The sequence below is a fragment of the Clavelina lepadiformis genome, chromosome 3 (assembly GCF_947623445.1).
Source record: "Clavelina lepadiformis chromosome 3, kaClaLepa1.1, whole genome shotgun sequence".
NCBI lineage: Eukaryota > Metazoa > Chordata > Ascidiacea > Aplousobranchia > Clavelinidae > Clavelina > Clavelina lepadiformis.
In genome coordinates this window covers 24,745,355-24,767,719 of record NC_135242.1, presented here as the reverse complement: position 1 = coordinate 24,767,719, position 22,365 = coordinate 24,745,355, and the positions used below count along the sequence as shown (strand labels likewise).

At 36.4% G+C, this 22,365-nt stretch overlaps 2 protein-coding genes across 2 annotated transcripts; both read left to right on the top strand.

Moving 5' to 3' along the window:
* The first annotated feature begins 1,550 nt into the window (after positions 1–1,550).
* LOC143449056 (microfibril-associated glycoprotein 4-like) lies at positions 1,551–4,830 on the top strand. Its single transcript, XM_076949098.1, has 6 exons — positions 1,551–1,889; positions 2,187–2,383; positions 3,305–3,401; positions 3,482–3,578; positions 3,719–3,850; positions 4,012–4,830. Exons 1-6 carry the CDS (start codon positions 1,604–1,606, stop codon positions 4,196–4,198), a joined length of 996 nt encoding a protein of 331 aa, XP_076805213.1. The 5' UTR covers positions 1,551–1,603; the 3' UTR covers positions 4,199–4,830.
* A 13,958-nt stretch (positions 4,831–18,788) lies between these two features.
* LOC143449083 (fibrinogen-like protein 1) lies at positions 18,789–21,385 on the top strand. Its single transcript, XM_076949152.1, has 5 exons — positions 18,789–18,922; positions 19,662–19,744; positions 19,826–19,922; positions 20,063–20,188; positions 20,350–21,385. Exons 1-4 carry the CDS (start codon positions 18,912–18,914, stop codon positions 20,115–20,117), a joined length of 246 nt encoding a protein of 81 aa, XP_076805267.1. The 5' UTR covers positions 18,789–18,911; the 3' UTR covers positions 20,118–20,188; positions 20,350–21,385.
* The last annotated feature ends 980 nt before the right edge of the window (positions 21,386–22,365 follow it).

The following is a 22,365-nucleotide window of genomic DNA, read 5'->3' as shown; positions in this document are numbered from 1 at the left end:
TGGTCAATTGTATATAAAGGCTTCATTCAGAAGTGGTTGCAAATGATAAAGTTTTTTTGAAAAATTGATAATTGTTTTGCGAGGTAACACAATGGATACGATGCGACCAATTTGCTAAACAATGGCGCAAAATGCTAAAATCTAAAAATAAAACATGAACAAGTCGATCTAAAAAGTTCAACATTGCTCTGACGAATTACAAAATTACGGTAACATAAAGATAAAGCTAAATGGCTAAATGGTTCAATGATAACATGAAACTCCGAGAAAAAATCATTGAAAGTAAACCAAAACCAGGAAATCAACTGATGCTACGATGATGATGCCATCAGGTAACCTTAGAATTATCAGCAGAGAAAAAATGCGTTGTCTCAAGCAATTAAATTCTCTTATGCGTAGTTGGTTGTTGTGTAAACTTTATGTGAACTCCAGATCAGAAGGTGCGTGTTTGATAAAGTTGCTATTACCTGAAAGGATAAACCGATAAACGATCAATAACAGTTTCTAGCTGTTAAACTTTCTCACCTGGTGTCGGTTCCATCAATTGCTGTGATATTTAGCTCTTTATAACACAACTATAGAATATAATAAAATGCGATGAAAGCTTATCTTTGACTCAATTACCTCCATGCTTAAAACACTTTGAATGTTGACCGTGATTTTGCACTGAATTTGTGAGCGTTTTTATAACCCAGGCCCCAGAGTACAATGAAATAATGCAATGACAACAGAAAAGAAATGCGACGATAATTACAATGCATTGAGCTACTGCGCCAAAAACAATGACTTTTGAGTTCAGTGAATTAGTTCAATCTTGCCGACATTTGGTATAACTTGTACGGACCAATAAAGAGATTAATATGAGTCGACGACCATCAATATATATCAGGTCATGCATGCACATTACCACAGTTGAACTACAAAAAGTAATGAAAGAATCTGTGTCAAAGTAGTGCATTAAGAGAGTGAGTTCGACGTAGGATGCTGCATATATCCATGTTGCCTATACATTATATGAAAGTAAAACCTTTGTTGATCAAATTAAAACACTTTTGAAACATTGAGGAAATGATAATAAAATACCCATAATAATAAATCATGCTAATTGTCACTTTAGAAAATGTTCTGGGAAAGGTTAATTTGGGTTGAACTACTGCATACCTCATATTCAGCGTCAATTGTTCTGTTACTGACGCAAATGCGGTTCATGTCCTTAAGTAAAAATTTTAATCTTTTGTCGTCATCGCTTGCGGTGAAAATATTTCTGTCAAAAACAAGCTTCTTGTGACGTCAATGATCTTATTAAAATGTTCTCCAGCACAGAAACTACATGTTTATCGTCACTTTCTCACGCTTCTTGACGTACAAGCTTTCTTAATACTTACGCTTCTTTTAAACATCTGAGATTTGATTGTGTTTGTTCAAAACATGTTTTTCGTCAAGAAAGGAATTTCGATATTTCGTAGAAAACATTTTGAAGATTTGGTATCATATTTCCAAGCCTATATGACGTCAATGTACAAGCGAAGTTGGCTATATAACGAGCAGCGATTTGGTAGGATTTCATATGATCAACTTCAACGGAAGATCTTCATAGTCAACCATGAGAGGAGTGACTCTTCTGTTATCCTTGGCTTGTTTCGTCATCATGACCTACTCGCAACAATGTCGTCAAGTCCTTACCACTGTCTGTGATGATGACGTCGTCAATTCAAGCATGCAGAAAGGAGACAAAGGTGATATTGGTAGACCCGGAAAATCCGGAATTCCCGGAGCTCAGGGGGATCCAGGAGCCAAAGGAGAACCCGGAGGAGTTGGTCAGAAGGGGATACAAGGAGAATCGTGCGCTTTGGGGTCGCTAGGGACCGACATAGTCACCAGACTGGCAAGTAAGTTGATTTCAGATCATAGACTAATTACTTTAATCATCGTCATTTCTCCTGAGAGCATAACAAACTTCGTAGTAAAATTGATGACTTTTTTATTTTAAAAGCATCTGGCAAACCAAAAGATGTAAACTACAGAAACTTTACAATCTACGCGCAACCACTTATACAGATCTCATACGCTATGGTCTATGCTTGTTGTCTTGTTTAATTGTATGTTTATTGCTAATTACGAGCAAGTATTGCCTGGAACCTTGCTGGAAAAGTTCAATCTTGTTTACAACAAAAAATTGTTTCCAGAAATCGAGGAGCTTCTTACACCTCCCAGTACCACGACCATGGCTACTACCACAGTTGCCACGACAACGCCATCTACTGCAACCAGCACTGTTACCACGACAACAACATCTAGTATTACGTCATGTTCTCCGTCATCAAGCAACGGTGCCCACACTTTGACGAGTGGTGTTGAAGTTTACTGCGAGGATGGATGGACGGTGAGTGAAAGATTTTCCAAAGTGGATTAGATTACAAATTATATTGAACTTACAGTAGTATTGAAAGGTATAACCGTATACATAAAAGTAAACACTTACTGTGTAGTATTGAAGCTATAGTTATCAAGTTGTGTGGATTTCAAGGCGGCAATGCGTTGTGTACTATTCATTTGCATTGTAGCAAGAAAGTAAGAAAACACAAACGACAATGAATTTGTTTCCACACGCATTCGCGCTTTTTTAAATGTGCTTTTTCCACTTTTCTGAAACTTAATTCCCAAAACGTTGAATGAAGGTTGTTTGCCAACTTGAGGTTGATTCGAAAACGCTTACCGACAAACTCAAACAATTGGGTTGAAAACTGTTTAATATAACCGTGTATTTGTAAGTTTAATGCAACTATCCGCAACAATGGAACAATGGTTGCTGTGGGAGTGTTAGTCGTGTGCGGTTGTGTATAGACGATCATAAGCCCACATTGAGTCACATGCCACGATGCATAAAAATCACTGTACGCTAGTAATTACTGTGTTGCATGCCAACATTACTGTTGCGTCTAATTCGCTTCGTTTATGCAGCATGCGATACAATTGCATTGATCTGCATAAGTCGCTTGCAGTGAAAACGGGCGAAATTCAACCAGCGCCACGTAAACCTGATTTATTTCACCCAAATCACCTGCAGCAAACAGCTACCTATAATATGAGTTTATACTTTTCTTAACTTCAAATTTTTAGCAAACATATGAACATGCCACTGCAATAAGAGATCCAACTTGACAAGATATATCTTGCGTATTGTAAGCGAAGCGTAAATATTGCCGTACTTCTTGTATTATGACGTAATAAACTGAAGATTATTTAAACGTATAAATTAAACGTATTACACTTGTGCTAAAATGTAAAATCAAATTACTAACAGATTTTTCAAAGAAGAATTGACGGAAGTGTTAGTTTCGGGCGACGATGGGACGACTACGCGAACGGTTTTGGCCAGATTGATGGAGAATTTTGGCTTGGTAAGAAGAAGTTAGTTCAACTTAAACGCATTTTATTTTGATGTTTTTCGTTCTTATTATTCGTGCTTCATTACTTACAGGACTCGACAACATCCACAAGATGACGCGTGGAGGAGGATGCAGACTCAAGATAGAGCTGTGGGATTTCGATGGAAACCAACGTCACGCAGATTATAGGTCATAAGACGATTGTTGTGACATAAATAACGAAGATGTTAAAAATCTTACATTTATTAATCAACGTAAAACTTTGTTGAGTAAATTACAACTTAGTTGTCTGGATCCGAATCTTTTAAAGCAAGTTGTTGTTTTTGCAGCTCGTTTTCGATCGAATCCGCTGAAAATTTATATCGACTTCGTGTTTCCGGATACAGCGGAAATGCAGGGGACAGTTTATCATATCACAATGGTCGTCCATTCTCGACAGAAGATAGCAACAACGATTCCCAGTACGTCATCTTATGTTCAGGAACAAATATGTTCAACTCAATAAACATTAAGTGCCACAACCTCAGTAGGATTTTCAGTTATATCCTGCCAGTAACGTATAAGATAGAATATAAATAGATGCAACAAAGTGATTTTAATCTTTCATATTTTAATATATTAGACGTGTAAACTGCGCAACTAACCGTGGAGGATCTCAGGGATGGTGGTTCCGTAGCTGCGGCTATTCATTCCTCAATGGAGTCTGGATGCGTCAATCAAGTGGATATCAGCATGGAATTATTTGGGGTGATTGGAAGGGACTGCGTGAACCTCTTAAAGAAAGTAAAATGAAACTTCGTTGCGACTGAATGAAATCCACGAGTTGATTTTAACCAACCACGTAAACATTGAACTGTATATAGACCGGCAACGCCGCAAACTGTAACTATACGTTGCCACGTGTATTACGTCATAATGTATTAATTCTATCATTCCGTTGTATTGTACGTCATAATATGATATAAGGTTGTCTTGCCAAATTTGTTCCGGGCATTGTGACGTGTTAATGACGCATGACTCAGAGTAAGTTTTTCATTTAAAATCTTAGAGATTGCCGTCGTATTCAGGTAAAACTTAAAGATACAAATTTAACTTACAAATAACGAAACAAACCTTCAAAAGTTTGTAGGAAGACAAACTCTGAGTCATATGCGACATTTTTACGTCACAATGCCCGGTACAAACTTGGCACCACGCCGTCATTCATTTATAGTTATACGCTCCACTTGTAAATATTCGCCATGTTTTTACTAGGGCTGGGAATTTAGCTGATTTTCTTTTACCGTTAGCCACCATAGTCGCTAATTGTCATGTCACGTTGTCAATCGCATGCAAAACTGCTACATTATTAATAAATGTGATGAAAAGTGTTATATAAGCAACTTATATTATGCTAGCCCACAAAGTTGGTATTCCAGCAATAAAATGATTAACAGAGTAACACATTTCCTTAAATTAATCAATTATCAACAATTTTGTTCCCAATTCTTTCGTACTTGTACGCTGTCGGTTAATGGCGGACAAAATCTTTAGTCGCCAAGAGCTCTTAGTCGCTAGCGGCTAATATTAACCGGCCAAATTGTTCCAGCCCTAGTTTTTACAAGACATTGGTTTATAAACCGATAAATACAAAGCCGTGCACACAATATAAACGATGTTTTGTAATAAACAGCAGACCAGCATACATACGAGTGAGTTATATGAACCCAACTATGCAAATATTGAAGGACTCGCTTAATACAGGGACCGATATATTTCGGTCCAACACCCGACGCCTTACAACTAGACCTAAATCGACATAGTTAACCATCAAAGGACCAAGAAATTTGTTTTAGTTATTTGCGCATAAGCTGCTTGTTTTATGCCAAGTTCATCAACCAACGCTGACGTCACAAGAACGTAAACTGTGTTACAGTTTGAAAGCAAGTCACACAGCATAAAGCAAGCACGCAAAAAACATCTGTTACGTAAAACGCAGATATCTAACAGGTCAGTAGCTCTTTTCACGACGAACCCCAGTGAAAGAGTTACACCTGAGTGTTGGTGAGAACTTATATTTAAAAACTTCACACAACAGAGGCATCGACTTAACGTTAAAATAAGCAGAAAAAAATCACTGTAAAAGCATTGAGTAGAGACAACGCCCTGTCACAAATACTCACTAACCGAACTACTCCATGTACTCTGAACATTTTAGGGAAAAACTGGACGGGGAATTTTGTAATTAGCGGGAGAAGCGGCGGTACCACTGATGCGCGCAACAATTGCGACAAGAACACATTTCAACATTGTTAAACCTCAATACTGTAAAAATTAAAGCAAACACGACACCTACACGCGGCAAAATTAACCAATCATATTAATGCAAAGCTCCAAGACAACAAATACAAACGCAAAAAAGAAAATTATATAACTAAAGAAACCCTTTTAAGTACAGAGAAGAATTAAAACAAACAAACAAACCAACCAACCAATAAACCAAATAACACAAATGCGCAAATGATAACCTAAGTCCCAAACGGTGCCAAAATCCAAACTAGTGCTCAAACACAGACTAAATATAGTAACAAGAGTAAATATAGGTAAAGTCACATTTGTTACACATGCAGAAACGCAGGTAACAGCACGCGGAAAATAACAAAATAGTCCTAAAGACTGACATGATATGACCACGAAATCATTAAGATAACGCCCAAATGCAAAAAAAGGTCACAAAACGATCTGTGAGTATATGACGCGGCTTCTATTATAGGTTGCGATTAATGAAGTCTATAATATAGTGACCATCGACATAGTTGGGCTCGGTAGCAGAGAGGATAAAACGCCAGCTCAGAGGATAAACTATAATGTGACCCGGGTTCATTGTCTGGCGGCGTTCATTTAACCAAATTACGCAACAAACTAAAACATCAGTCGGAAAATAAAGCGACAAGCGATCGTTTAATTTATGTCAAAATATCATTGAAGTACTGCAGAACATTGCAATTAAAAGTTAAGAAATGTTTGATGATTTAGCAGAATATTTAGTTGCTCCAGTAATTTATTAGATAACTTAATGTTTTTTTATTCATGTAAGATAGACTTTATTACTTTGTTTGTGGAATTTCATTTTTCGTTGCACTTTTGTCAGTCTGTTGATTTCTGTGGTTCCACGCATCTTTAGTTTGTTAAAAGATATCGGCTTTAAATGTTCTTTTAAAGTAATCTACTTGTTCACAAGCCGATTAACGTCAATCAGCGTTGAGGTCATTCATACGCAATATCTTATCAAAAACAACAGAAAATGCACAGTACTGAAAAATTTTAATACAAACTCATATTATTATTTATTGCGATGTACAGTGGCAATTATAGTTCTTCGCAAGAATAAAGTAAGATGTCAGATATACTGACAGTTGGAGTGTCTGTTGAATGGTATAAGCCTACCCATAAGTAAAGAATGAAAATGTGAGCTTGGAAGCAAAACCTTTGCTTTCGTGAAGCCAATGTATTAGTCATGGTCAAATAAGCAGAGCAAATGACGTATATCTACGTTTATCATTTCAAGAATAAAACATCAGCAAATGCACGAGGAAGTTTTAAAAAATTTACAAAGTCTTTGCATGTTGTATTTTGCTTTCACGAGACAATAACAGTGAGGGGGTAAAAAACCTTTTTGCCCAAATTAAGGTTAAATGAACAAAGCAACTGACCAGTGGTATCTCTCGGTTTGTGGAGGGCGAGGTGAAGTATGGCGCCACTTACGTTTGGTGGCCACAAAATTAGGAGAGACGCAGCAATTTATTTTAGTAAGTCTGAGGACATGATCCTCCGAAATTTTGAATTTACATGTTGTAGAACGCGTAAAATTTTGCTTTTCTTTCAAAAAACAAATTGCTCAACATATTCTTGTTCATTTCTTCTCAGTTTTTCCCGGCCTAAAATTGCTAAGGAACACAAATGTTTTCATCTTGACATGATGTTTTAAATCACGTGACCGTTTAAACATCAACTTACATGAAAGTAATTTTATAACAGGAGGGGACCAATTTACACAGAGTTTCGATTTACACAACGTTTTATATACAGTTTATACAACTAATTAGCATGAACCAATGAATGACTCCTGTCCTGAAAAACTGCGAATAGTTAACAATAATATTCGTATTCAACGTTTGTTTGTTTGTTTAGAGCGCGTATACTCAAACATGGAGTGTCTCTCGGAGGAGGGCCCGAGGCGACTGCCTTGCTCGTTTAACCCTAAAGCTACTACTGCAACTGACGTGGATTTACATTCTTATGCAAGTAAAATTGCTTGCAAACAAATGCGTTTTAATATTTATGATGTTATTGCATATCCAATTGCAACCAAACTTTTTCCCTACCAGGAACCTTCCCGCTTTACGGCTAGTCACTTAGCTCTTTTTGCTTTCTTAACTTTTAATCGCATATCTTAGGTAAAAACATCCATCTTTTCACTACAAAGTTAAAACGTAGACTGCACCAACTATCGTACCATTTATACATTCACCAAAGTGGTCACCAAACAGTTGTCAACAGTTGTCAGTTGTCACATTTACACAAGTGGTCACCAAACAGTCGTACATTTATTTCCATCTCAATCAACGAGGAAAAAGAATTCGCGGGTAGCGGACAAGCTTTGGGGAAGAACTGTAGGGAACAAGAGGGGTACGTGGGCGTGTATATAGAACTACAATTTCCTAAAAACGATAACGGTCACAAGTGCCACAACGGTAAAACATTACTACACAACAACAAACTACAACCCAAACTAGTGCCTTAACAATTGGATCATATAACATTAAAATGCAGTGCTTCTTAAAACAAGTGCGTAAAGATATTCTCGTGAAATAATCATATCCTGAATTCCCAACAAGCTTATATTAATCAGCCGACAACCAGTTATCTGACAACAGATATTGCATTGTATTGCAAATCCAATCATATCCTAAATTCACAACAGGCCTATTTAAGTCAGCCCAGGACCAGTTATCTGAAAACAGATCTACGATTGAAAAATCTATCTCTGCAATAAATCGCACTGTCTTCTAGTTCCAGTATGGAATTGGAACTGTTATGCCATAGAAATTTATTAAACATGTCATTAGAAATGTTACTGCAGTTGGAATTGTTTATCTGCAAAAAAGTTTTAAACAATTCAACTTGGATTCATCGACGCTGCGATTAGCTTCGAGGCTATGAAACTACTTACTGTGTTTGTTACAAAACGCAAGAACACTGCATAAAATAGCTAAGAACAGAGAAGGATGGAAAAGGTCATGCAGTGAAAAGGATGTCACATTATTTCGGAAGCCTGGATCAGGCAAGGAGCTTACAGAAAAAAAGAAGCACATTATAGGGGATTCACCAGAAAGTAGAATGAAGTAGATTTCATTCATTTTATTATTTGACTTCAACGTGGGGAAAGAAAAACTTGTGCTGACGCAGGTGGTGGCAAACATATTAGCAGTTAATGGCAATAATTTCCAAAAATTTGATGGGAAAATGTGACAAGGCCTTGAGAGCAAAAACGTGTATTACAGACCAATAAGAGAATACAACAGACTCATTAGCGACAGCACGGCAACCAAACCTAAACTTCAAAACCCATAATTTAAAAACGTTTAATATAAAACAGAAGTTACGCTGATAGTTTGGCAGGACATTAGCGTTGTTTCACTGTCAAGATGTAACTGACCTATGTGTTTGGATCATAAACACCTTAAATAGATTTATTTCAATATTTATATATAAATATATATATTATATTTATTCGCTATTTAAGGTGTCTATGGTTTGGATGGAAGAATAAAAGCCCCACTAATGAGAACTCTACGGTAGCCTGTAAAGGCCACAACAATTATAATTTGGATTCCGCAAAATATTTATGATCACCACAAAAATATTTCACGTTAGCGCAAAATATTTATGATCACCACAAAATATATATTTTTCTCAGCAAAATCTTTTAGAAACTCACAATATATATTTTGTCTCCTCTAAAATTATTTTGTGCGTTGAAATTATTTTGTGCCTTGAAAAAATATTGCGACTTCCAAATATTTTGCGAGGTCGAAATATATTTCGTTGTGAAACTTCCACTACCGCAACAAATATAAATTCATCGCACAATATTTCAGAATCTCATCGCAACATTGGAAAATGTGTGCTTACCGTATGGTAGGCGTAGTTGATGAGGTCTTCGGTAAAGGAATAAGGTTACCGGTCACAGCCACAAATAGTGAGAGATAGTAAGCTTTTGCAAGCCTTAACAAGCTTAGGTGTAGGCTACACGTTAAACATTGTAAGATCTTTTGCAAGTTCAGTATGCTAACAAACTTGCAAAGAAAATGTTGAAGGCTTTTGTCTTGATTACTATTAGGTATATAGGCCAAAGCTGGGTGGAACATTATAAAAAGTTACCTGGAACAGGACCAAACGCTATAGATACGTTTCAACGAAAAGTTAAAGATATTGTAGCCTTCCCAAATTAATAAGGGTGTAGTATACAACCTTGCAGTTGACGACATAGTTTGAGTAGTTGGGTTTCATTTTACAAAAGCATCATGTGGTTGTGCACATATATACTACAACTATACCCACATAATATATGATTGTCACTTTTTTTAAGTGCAGTTGTGTAATTTCTGTCACCAATTCTCCAAAATAGCTGTGTGCTCAGCTTCCCTTTCCCAGCTTCTTCTTATAACTCTTCGACACGATTGGGTATTTTTATCAAGTTTTTTGAACATGTTTTGTTAAATATTCTTGTAAATGTGACATCAGCAAACATCCTTAAAATAGCAGTGGGCTATACTGGGGTGACTTTGACTTTTTTCAAGTAAAACAACAGAACTGGAGTTTAAAAGGTGCCTATGGACATACCTAGGAACGTGCAAAAAAATTTTTTTGATTTTGTTCAAATTCCGGATGGAGCCCGGACTTTATATGAAAAATTCAAGATGGCCGCCATACAAATTGACAAATCTGCAATAAATTTACTTCCAGTCAAGCTTTTGGGCTGATTTTGGTTTCAAAAGAAGCAGAAAATTGAGCCTGTTACTTTAAAACAGCAACAAAAAGCCCAGCATGCTTGAAAGTTCCCTAAAACATTGAAACTATTATATTTTGGTCATTATTTTTCATAATTGTTTCATTTTTGTTGGTGCAACTTGAGATTACTGGTCGCATCCAAGAATAATGATGACAATTTCAACACTATATACAAATAACTTGTTACCGGTATATGAAATTCACATAAAAATGTCATGAAATACACTAGAGATTTGAGAAACATTTATACACTTTAGTAACGACACAATGGTATATCGTCTATAATGGTATATCGTATAATCGTCAGTTTACTTATATAAAAAAGTGCTCATGGTCTCATGGCTCATCGTCTAATGGTATATCGTATAATCGTCAGTTTACTTACATAAAAAAGTGCTCATAGTCAGTTTCACTTGTTGACAAATTGTCAGATTCCAGTACATTAGAATATTTAATGATCTGCACAATGTATTGCACAAACTGTGCAAAAGTACTCTCTTCAAAACGTTTATTTTGCGAATTTTGTGGGCAAGGTAAGTTCAGTTTAATCTTAAATACATTATACCATGTGACAGGTCTATGCAATACATGGAATAAGTATAAAGTTTTTTGTAACATATTACTTATGATAAACAGAATTATTGATTGATTGGATGATTCAATTAAACTGTAAGCTGTGAATCATATTACCATAACAAGGTTTCTGAACGCATGTGTGATTGTCACTATTAAAGTAAAAGATGCCAGTCAAATTGGCTCGTTCAGATAATTGGAAACTAAGGGTATAATTGTAACCAAAATTTTCCTTAGCCAGGAATCTTCCCGCCTTAACGGCTAGTCACTCAGCCGGTTTTGCCTTGTTAACGTTTAATGGCATTTTCTTTCATAAAAACATCCACCTTACTCTAAAACCAAAACGTAACTGCCGACAACCGTCGCCCAGCCGAGCACAGTACTACACCAAACAAATTCCACGCAATGAAGGAATCAACGTGGAACGTAAAACACGATACTAATTAGGCCTTTGGGGTAACTACGTCAGACGTCACAAGAAATTTGATAAAAATAGGTGTACAAGAACATGTAAAAGAACATAAACAAGTAAAATACTGCAGACAGTGAACATGCATAAAAACAACACAATGCAAAGAAAAGACGGTGTATAATGTGGTGTCTACAAAACAGATGCATAAAAATAATCCCGCGACATAATGCTTTATTTTAACATCAGTCATCTGGTAATAATTCAAATTTAATAAATTAGTGACATTTTTGTATATCAATTAATTTAATACATATGTAATTATACATTTTTGACAGGTAAGGTTTTTGGCAGGTTTGAACAAATGCTGGGGAAATTTACTTAATTTAATTTACATTTTGTTAATTTGAGATTTAATTTAATTTAATATGAGATTTTTGTTAATTTAATTTGAATTTGAGGTTTGGATGGAAGAATAAAAGCCCCACTAATGAGAACTCCATCCATGGCACAAGAATCATGTTAAGGTGGCCTGTGTACACGGTAAGAATCCTTTACACAAGTCGGTTATGAGCGGAAGTAGAAGATGGTTAGCTACGTCACTCATACCTAGCCAGATGGTTTGATCAGTTTGTTTAAAGATGCATGCATCGACAGTGATGTAAGTGCAAGGAAGAGATGAACATATTTAATGCCCGGTTGGGTCTTGCAGCAAGCGATCTTGAAACTCCATTTTTCATGGTTAAGGCTTCTTTACCAGGGTGTAAATGAGTCTTTTTGTTCAATTGAAAATCTTTCTCTTTCTGTTTCTATTCTAAACACAATATTTAGTTTTTAGTTTAAACATTATATTTTGCCTACAAGGCAGAAGAGAGTACTGGATTCTGATTTTACAAGTATTTTATACAACAACTGTTATTTAGAGAATAATCGACATAAGTTGGCTAGCCCTTACACAAAATCAGTTTATGTCATAGAGTAGGGTTACCATATTTTCTTGGCCTAAAATCCGGACACTCTTTGTTCTGTTCACTCATGTTCTAAATTTTGCAATATCGACCAAGATATAAGGCCTTGAGCTACTAGCCTAGCTCCACTCATCCATGTATGATTGTATCCCAAATAGAGCGCTGTATTGTCGTTTATGACATAACAATGAAATTATTAAAAAGTTCCCACCCGATTCCTCTGCTCTCCGCCCATTGAAATGGGTGAAAATGCGGTAATATTTTCCCATTCAATGGCAGGAAGTATGCCTTTCTTACTCTAGTCTAGAGTAAGAAATGTCCAATTGGAATGGGGAGATGTTTACTTCGGCAGAAATGTGGTTTGTGGGAAACCCCGTTGCTGAAATCAGGTCCATTTTAATGGGTGGAAAAAATAGATGGATGGGGTTCACAAACCATACTTGTGCCGAAGTAAAATTCTCCCCATTCCAAAGGCATATATCTTACTCTAGGGTAAAAAAGGCATACTTTCAACCATTACAATGGGAAGAAATTCCCGTACTCTGGACCACTTCAATGGGCAGAAAGTAGACGAATGGGGTGAAATTCCGGACATTTAAACATATTTTAGCATTTCCCCCCGGAGCAATCGCAATTTTTTTGAAAATATTTTGTATTCCCTCTCCTACCATGAGTTCCAATATGACCACTTCATTAACATGGTATGAGTGTTCATTGTGTGAGTTTATGTTTAGGATTCAACGAGAGATCGATGTTCTTTATCGCTTACATCACAACAACATCGTACAAATTGTTGAAACTACGAAATGGGCCAACTGCATTGGCATCATCATGAAGTGTGTGGATACTGGATAGCGGCAACCTTAAGGATCTGTTGATGTCTAAACATGTGACAGAAATACCCAGGGTGCCAAGGATGCGTTTTGTTTATGAAATTGCAAATGCATTGTCATATCTGCATTGCTACGATGAAACAAAATCATTTGTTCATTGAAACCTGAAGCCTCAAAATATCCCGTTAACATCAGATTTGGCTCAGTATCAGTAGATGGTGTAATAAATACACAATACACTCCTTACTACACTGCTCCAGAGTTCTCGAAGTATCAAATTACTCAAAAGAACTGCAGAAATGGATGTATACAGTTGAGGTTAGTTTGCTTTGATTCCTCACGTACTTACTAGCTCTTGCTATTTAAAATATTGCAATAAGTGTTTTCATAGCTGTGTTTCTGTGGAAATAATTCCTAAACTAAAGAGTAGACATACACTAGAGATTGCCTATAATAGCACTTCAAAGAGAATTGGAAAGAAGTGCTGATATATGCGACCTGTTATTGCAAATAAATTAATACAGATTAAAGCAAAATTCACTTTTATTGATTGTTAAACTGAGAGACAATGAACGACCAAATCCGATGTTCAAATATGGCAGAAAGTGCTACAAAAGTTGCCGACAATTTCAAAATTAATATATTTCTTTGCATGCTTTACCGGTACTTGCCCAAAATTTTTTTTGCACCGCTCTGCATAAACTGTTATGACAAAATGCTTGTGACAATCCAGTTTTGATTAAAATTGCTTTGAGCCGTACAAACTTGTTTTTCTGTTGCACTTGAAGTTCATGTCAGATGTTACTGTCTGGATGTGTAAAATGGATACTGTGCTGTTAGTGTATGTCAGACGTGGGCAAACTGCGGCTCTCCGGCATGTTTTTTGTGGCTCTTCTAGTCGAATCGTAAAATTTCAAAAAAATCGTAAAGGCTACCAAGAGTACTGTTTATGAACGTTTCTATCTTTTTCTTTTCCTTACTTAGGCCAGCATTGATGACAAGTTGTTAATTATCCAAATTTAATGATATTTTTCGATTGAGGAATGCAGATATGGAACAATTAAACGACATAAACTATTTATGACGTCATAATTTCTTATGACTTGGCTCGTCAGTAAAAATTTAACAACCAAAGTGGCTCTCGGGTTTAAAAGGTTGCCAACCCCTAGTGTATGTAGTAGATTATGCCAATTATGAATAAACATAAAAATTCCGGTGGGAAAATTGTTTTTTAAGAAACTATGAATCATAGGAATTTGTAGTGATTGATGTGGAAATTGTGCTATTATAAGTAACTTGCAAGTTTCTCTGGGTAAAGAATATGTTTTCAGTAATAATCACCTTGGGCCATTCAAAGATTAGTTGCTGCCTGATTTTTAAGCACAAATATATATATAAAATGCAGCTTTATTTCTAGAGAACAGGGAAGATAATAATTAATGTAACTTAATGCATGCAAAGTTTGTCATAATGAATAATGTAACTGCCAAGTATATTCACATTGTACGACGGTTCAAACTGCAAATTTATGTTGTTGTGCAGTCATTGCAACATATATAATATAACAAATGCATCTATTTTCAGTCTTGGGATGATTGGATACGAAATCATCACCAGACATCCGGTATTTCACGGAGATCCATTTGATTCGATCCTTCAATCGATCAAATAGAAAGGACAAAAACCTGAAGAGAGTTATCTATAAAACATAGAAGCATCGTTGGAAAGCAATCCTGAAGATCTGTACATCTTTATAACACTGAAAAGCATTGTCACTCAATGTAGGGATTTCAACCCCAAAAGTCGTCCTGATGTTTGCCAAGGTAATAAATCTAAGCAGATAAAAACTAGCATGTCCAATGTGTGTTACACTGGTTGTCTTTCTTAGACTTACAGAAAAAAACACTTACAGAAAAGGTTTAAAAACTTAAATTTTAACATTTTAAAATGACTTTCTTCACAGAGGCCTTCCCCTCCCTACAACAAATACTTCATTGGCGCCTCAGATAATTAGTTTATGACATCAGAGATGATGATCCAAGTAATTCAGTAGTAACAGAGTCAATAGAAATACCTTCATTCATCCAAAGTGCACACCCCTATTTCTGAACTATATATCAACTCCTTCTTAATGGTCTTCAATTGAATTTTCAGAAAATTTTCAAACTTTCGCCCAAAAAGTGGACAGCAAGTGAAACCGACCAGTCTGCACGGACCCGAATTCTGTCTTACTGTTGAAAACATGAAAGAAGCAGCAGACCATGGTTGCAGTGGAATCGGAGACAGTATTTCAATCTTCTGATGTTGGAACATACACAGGAATGCACTCCTGCCATCTAGTGACAAAGGTTAAATACTTTTATATGCAAGCTATATGAATATTATTTGTATACCGTCTTTATGATATGGCTTATAAGCAGGGTTGCCATACCGTCCTTATTTATAAGATTTGTCCTTATTTTAAAGGTCCGTGTCTTAGAAAATATGTTTGTCCTTATTTCTAAGAAATGTCCTTATTTTCACTTTCGTCCTTATTTTTAGGGCGGATGTGGGCACTTTTGTCCTTATTTTGGGCATTTTGTCACCTTACGATACCATTTTGTACCAAAGAGATACTAAAATTATGAACATGCAGATAGTGTCTTGTTTTTTTTTTTTTTTTTTAGGAACATTGGTTGCTTTCTCTTATTGTACACTGTTTAAGGTGGTATTCATCGTTGATTTTCTAGTCGTCCTTATTTTTGAGTTGACACTGATGGCAACCCTGCTTATAAGCCTACCGTTTAATTTCATTTTGTGTATTATCCTAAACGATTATTATCCTGTATTATCCTAAAGACCTAAACGATTTGAAATTAATTGTTTATCTACACAAGCTGCTCTTCATTTACCACTAAATTGTAGTTGTCAAAGTTTAATCACAAGGCAGTAAGCATCCAGCTTGATCATAGATCGTAGTTGTAGTGCATAGGTCGTAGTGCATAGATCTAGATCGTAGTTTGCAGATCCGATCATTTGATTTAAAGATGATCCTGCTACATCAAGATTCTGATGCATCATTGTCGATGTGCCTGACAAAGAATCCATTAAGCAGCGAGCAGCAACGCCATCACATCTATTCAGAGTTCGTCATCGGTGTGCAATTGTGCTGTACAAGCTAGATCTCGACACCAACGCCCAACATTATTACCATATATGGCAATAAGAATTCGGGCTCTCGCTCGGGATGTGGTTTCTTTTACGGTGGGTTTTATTTTCCCATCCACTGATGTAAAACATTGGACTTTTTAAGCATCAGCAATCTGTTGCTTGAACATATCACCTGCTCGTTTGATATAGTCTGGATAACCTGGCTTTAAATGTGGAATATTTGGCTTCTGTATTTCTGTGTTTAATGGCCGTGCTAGTTGTCATCAGCAAGTTGACACCATCATTATTTCCTTCACGGTTTAAGCTTTGCCACGTATCCCGTGCATTAGCGCATGATTACCAACTAGCACTGTTCTTCGTACCCACCGCGCCAATGACGAAAAACAAAATGATTTTTTTAGTCTTAACTTTTGTAACTTTTTTGTTTAAAACTCTGTTTATGTAAACAATACCAACTTACACCGCTGTTGGAAATTACTGACGTGGCGAATGAGTCAAATATTGTTTCGACACTTGCGTAAGTGGCAACTTTTTTTTTCTGGCCTGACGTGTGTTTCATTCAGTTAACCTATAATCAGGCTACAGTGCTCTTTACCAATGTCCATCATGTGACGATGACGGTTGTGCTTTCTATAGTTATCCTTTTTTCAGTGGAAATTGATATTATTCTGTGGAGTCTTCCATAAAAAGAGCACTCTTATGGTGGTAATTATAAAAACTTTCATATAGTTAACTTTTGTTGTTCTTTCAGTTTAACTTTTGTATAGTTATCATCTTTTCGGTTAAGAAATAAGATCCCTGTCTCAAGTCATTAATTGCCATAATAATATTTTGTCAAAGAGATATGCAGCGGCTTCGTTCCCATAAATCAGATCTTTCCTGAAATAATGGTAAGAACCATTGTGGTGCATTTAATCTAAAGCTTGTGATTTCATCAACTCATTGTGCATACTCTAATGAGCTGACTTCCAAAGACCGAAGATTATCGCGTTTCGTGAATATAACAATAGCACCATGTTGCAGCGAGTTTCCTGGTCCAGACACCTGACTTCCTGACTGAATCACAAGAAACGACGCAAATGAGAAGGCAGCAGATATCTCACGGGTATTAAATTGTTTTATTCTTGCAATTAGATGATTTGTTTTGAGGAAGCTTGTTACACAGCTACGTTTAATCGTCACTAAGTTGGTCGAAATATTTAAAATAGGTTTGGTTTTAGAAAACAGTTTTTCTAGAAATCATAAGTAGAGAAGCATCAGCAAAATGGAACATTGTCAGGCTTTAATTTAATTAAAACTAACACAATAGCACAACAAAGCTTTCTGGTGAGTTTGTGTTTGACGAATGGATCGTCTTAGGCGATTTTACAATAGGCTACAATATGATTGTATGTTACTTTATGCAAACGTGTAAGATCACAGCTTAGGTATGGTATAAAGGAAAATTGTGTTACATGTCAAAAGTGCTTTTGCATTTAATCGCGATAAGATAGTTTGTTTTACTCTATCTTAATGTAATTGAGCGATTTGTGCGGCGGGATAGATAGGGTTAATTAAGGTTCCTTTTATTTGCACGAGTATAAGGTGCATTTCTAACCATAGTGCTTGTTTTGGAAATGGTTAGAGTAAAGATTGTCAGCAATGCTTTAGATGTTAACATAATCAAACAGAAATGCAGCGGTTTTATGCGAATAAACAAACAATTGCTAAATTCATCATAAACCCATCACGAATCATTTAATCTAAAGCTGGTAAATTTGAAAATCTGTCTGGCACAACATTTTACAAAACACATCGAGCTGATGCAAAACGACAGAAGATTAGCGCGATTCGTGAATAGGTGGCACCATGTTGAAGCGAGTTTCCTGCTTCTGAAACCTGACTTCCTGGCTGAATCAAAAGAAAACGCTCGATGCTTAATTAGAAGGCACAAATCTTATGTGCCTTGATTTATTACGTTACAATTAACACAATTAATTTACAAGATTCTGTCATATGACTTCGTCATAGTCAACAGTTTTGTTATAAGACTTCTATTTAATTGAAACATTTATGCGTAAAATTTCAACTGAACTATGAAAGGGGTTTTTCTTTTGTTGCTCTTGGTGTGTTACGTCACGATGACCTACTCGCAACGATGCCGTCAATCTGTGAAGACAATCTGTGATGACGACACAACGTTCACTTGGACTCGAAATCTTGACAAAAGTGACGTCGCAGGTCCTGAAGACGGGGAAATGAACGAAGATGAAGAGAATGACAACCAAACCGCATGTTGCAACCTGGGACCGCTAAGAACCGACGTAGTCACCAGGCTGACCAGTAAGTTCAAGTACAAGCAAACGTATGTCAAATATTTTTATTTCCTGTCAACATTTCTTTCCAGAAATCGAGGAGCTTCTTACATCTCCCAGTAAAACGACCATGGCTACTACCAATGTTACCACGACAACAACATCTAGTATTACGTCATGTGCTACGTCATTAAACAACGGTCCCAGAAATCTGACAAGTGGTGTTGAAGTTTATTGCGAGGATGGATGGACAGTGAGTGAAAATCTTTCCACGTTCATAAGAGGAATTCCACAAACTATGAAACTTAATATTACGCAAGTTGTGTGGACTTTAAGGTGACAGTGCGTTGTGTGCGATTCATTTGCATTGTAGCAAGAATGTAAGAAAATACAAGAGACAATAAATTTGTTTTCACACGCATTCGCGCTTTTTCAAATCTGCCTTTTCCACTTTTCAAGTATCTGCAACAATGGAACAATGATTGCTGTGTGAGTGTTAGTCGTGTGCGATTGTGTATAGACGATCATAATCCCACATTGAGTCACATGCTACGATGCATAAAAATTAATGCACGCTAATAATTGCCGTGTTGCATGCCAACATTATTGTTGTGCCTAATTCGCTTCGTTTATGCAACATGCGAAACAATTGCATTGAACTGCATAAGTCGCTTGCAGTGAAAACGGGCGAAATTCAACCAGCGCCACGTAAACCTGATTTATTTCATCCAAATCACCTGCAGCAAACAGCTGCTTATAATATGAGTTTGAACTTTTCATAACTTGAAATTTTTAGCAAAAATATGAACATGCCACTGGAATAAGAGATAACTTAAAGAGATATATCTTGCGTATTGTAAGCGAGGTGTAAATATTGCCGTACTTCTTGTATTATGACGTAATAAACTGAAGATTATTTAAACATATAAATTAAACGTATTACACTTGTGCTAAAATGTAAAATCAAATTACCAACAAATTTTTCAACGAAGAATTGACGGAAGTGTTAATTTCGGGCGACAATGGGACGACTACGCGAACGGTTTTGGCCAGATTGATGGGGAATTTTGGCTTGGTAAGAGGAAGTTTTGTTCAACTTAAACGCATTTTATTTTGATAGTTTTTGTTCTTATTATTCGTGCTTCATTACTTACAGGACTCGACAACATCCACGAGATGACGCGTGGAGGAGGATGCAGACTCAAGATAGAACTGTGGGATTTCGATGGAAACCAACGTCACGCCGATTATAGGTCATAAAACGATTGTTGTGACATAAATAACGAAGATGTTAAAAATCTTACATTTATTAATCAACGTAAAACTATGATGATTAAATTACAACTTAGTTGTCTGGATTCGAACCTTTTAAAGCAATTTGTTGTTTTTGCAGCTCGTTTTCGATCGGATCTGCTGACAATTTATATCGACTTCGTGTTTCCGGATAGAGCGGAAATGCAGGGGACAGTTTATCATATCACAATGGTCGCCCATTCTCGACAGAAGATAGCGATTCCATGTACGTCATCTAATGTTCAGGAACAAACATGTTCAACTTAATAAACATTAAGTGCCACAACCTCAGTAGGATTTTCAGTTATATCCTGCCAGTAACGTATAAGATAGAATATAAATAGATGCAACAAAGTAATTTTAATCTTTCATATTTTAATATATTAGTGATGCAAACTGCGCAACTTACAATGGAGGATCTCAGGGATGGTGGTTTGGTGGCTGCGGCTTTTCATTCCTCAATGGAGTCTGGATGCGTCAATCAAGTGGATATTCTCATGGAATTATTTGGTATCATTGGAAGGGATATCGTGAACCTCTTAAAGAAAGTAAAATGAAACTTCGTTGCGACTGAATGAAATCCACGAGTTGATTTTAACCAACCAAGTAAACAATGAATTGTATTTAGACCGGCAACGCAGAAAACTGCAACTATACGTTGCCACGTGTATTACGTCATAATGTATTAATACTGTCATTCCGTTATATTGTATGTCATAATATGATATAAGGTTGTCTTGCCAAATTTGTTCGGGGCATTGTGACTTGCTAATGTCACATGACTCAGAATAAGTTTTTCATTTAAAATGTTAGATTTTGCGGTCGTATTCAGGTAAAACTTAAAGATACAAATTTAACTTACAAATAACAAAACAAACATGAAGAAGTTTGTAGGAAGACAAACTCTGAGTCATGCGACATTTTTACGTCACAATCCCCAGTACAAATTTGGCACCACACCGTCATTCAATTATACTTTCCACGTGAATATATTCGCCATGTTTTTACTAGGGCTGGGAATTTTAGCTGATTTTCTTTTACCGTTAGCCACCATAGTCGCTAATTGTCATGTCACGTTGTCAATCGCACGCAAAACTGCTACATTATTAATAAATGTGATGAAAAGTGTTATATTAGCAACTTATGTTATGCCAGCCCACAAAGTTGGCATTCCAGCATTAAAATGATTAACAGAGTAACATATTTCCTTGAATTATCGAATTATCAACAATTTTGTTCCAAATTCTTTCCTACTTGTACGTTTTCGGTTAATGGCGGACAAAATCTTTAGTAATTAAGAGCTCTTAGCTAGCGGCTAATATTAACCGGTCAAATTGTTCCAGCCCTAGTTTTTACAAGACATTTGTTTATGAACCGATAAATACAAAGCCGTGCAGACGATATAAACGATGTTTTGTTATAAACAGCAGACCAGCATACATACGAGTGAGTTATATGTGCCCAATTATGCAAATATAGAAGGACACGCTTAATACAGGGACCGATATATTTCGGTCCAACACCCGACGCCACACAACTAGACCTGGATCGACATAGTTAACCATTAAAGGACCAAAAAATTTCTTTCAGTTATTTGCGCATAAGCTACTTGTTTTATGCCAAGTTTATCAATCAACGCTGACGTAACAAGAAAGTAAACTGTGTTACAGATTGACACCAAGTCATGCAGCATAAAACAGGGGTTCCCAACCTTTTTATGTTCTCGTACCACTTAGCCACCACGGATTGTCAACACGTACCACTATTTTCAAAACAACTAATTTGATCCAATATTCGCACAGCAGCATTGTATTAAAAACAATGACAGCAGGGAGCAAGATCGATAAAAGTAGCTTACTGAGTGCAGAGAATTTAGTACGGAAAGAAATAAAAGTGTTGTTCGCATATTTTAGCAACTCAAAATTAAATTGTTATACTACTATACTGTATATCGCATGCAACGGAGAGCTGCTCGCGTACCACCTGAAAAGCTCCCGCGTACCACCGGTTGGGAACCCCTGGTATAAAGCAAGCATGCAAAAGGTGTTACCTAAAACTTGTTTTGAGTTGTAGTCTTGAGTGTTGGTGACAACTTACATTTAAAAACTGAACACAACAGATGCATCGATTTATCGCAAAAATTAGACGAGAAAAGATCTTTGTAAAAGCAATAGAGACAAAGCCCTGTCACCAACACTTACTAAACGAACTGCCCCATGTACTCTGAACATTTTAGAAAGAAACTGGACGGGGAATTTTGTAATTAGCGGGAGAAGCGGCGGCACCCCTGGTGCGCGCAACAAATGCGACAAGAACACATTTCAACATTGTTAAATCCCAATACTATAAAAATAAAAGCAAACACGACACCTACCGGCGACAAAATAAACCAATCATAATAAC

Excerpts from the sequence above, each read along its gene's own strand:
- LOC143449083 (XM_076949152.1), top strand. Across the intron at positions 19,745-19,825 it reads TGATGGGGAATTTTGGCTTG|GACTCGACAACATCCACGAG; the intron begins GTAAGAGGAAGT and ends CATTACTTACAG. Across the intron at positions 19,923-20,062 it reads CAACGTCACGCCGATTATAG|CTCGTTTTCGATCGGATCTG; the intron begins GTCATAAAACGA and ends TTGTTTTTGCAG.
- LOC143449056 (XM_076949098.1), top strand. The coding sequence starts at position 1,604 with ATGAGAGGAGTGACTCTTCTGTTATCCTTGGCTTGTTTCGTCATCATG. Across the intron at positions 1,890-2,186 it reads CATAGTCACCAGACTGGCAA|AAATCGAGGAGCTTCTTACA; the intron begins GTAAGTTGATTT and ends AATTGTTTCCAG. Across the intron at positions 3,579-3,718 it reads CAACGTCACGCAGATTATAG|CTCGTTTTCGATCGAATCCG; the intron begins GTCATAAGACGA and ends TTGTTTTTGCAG.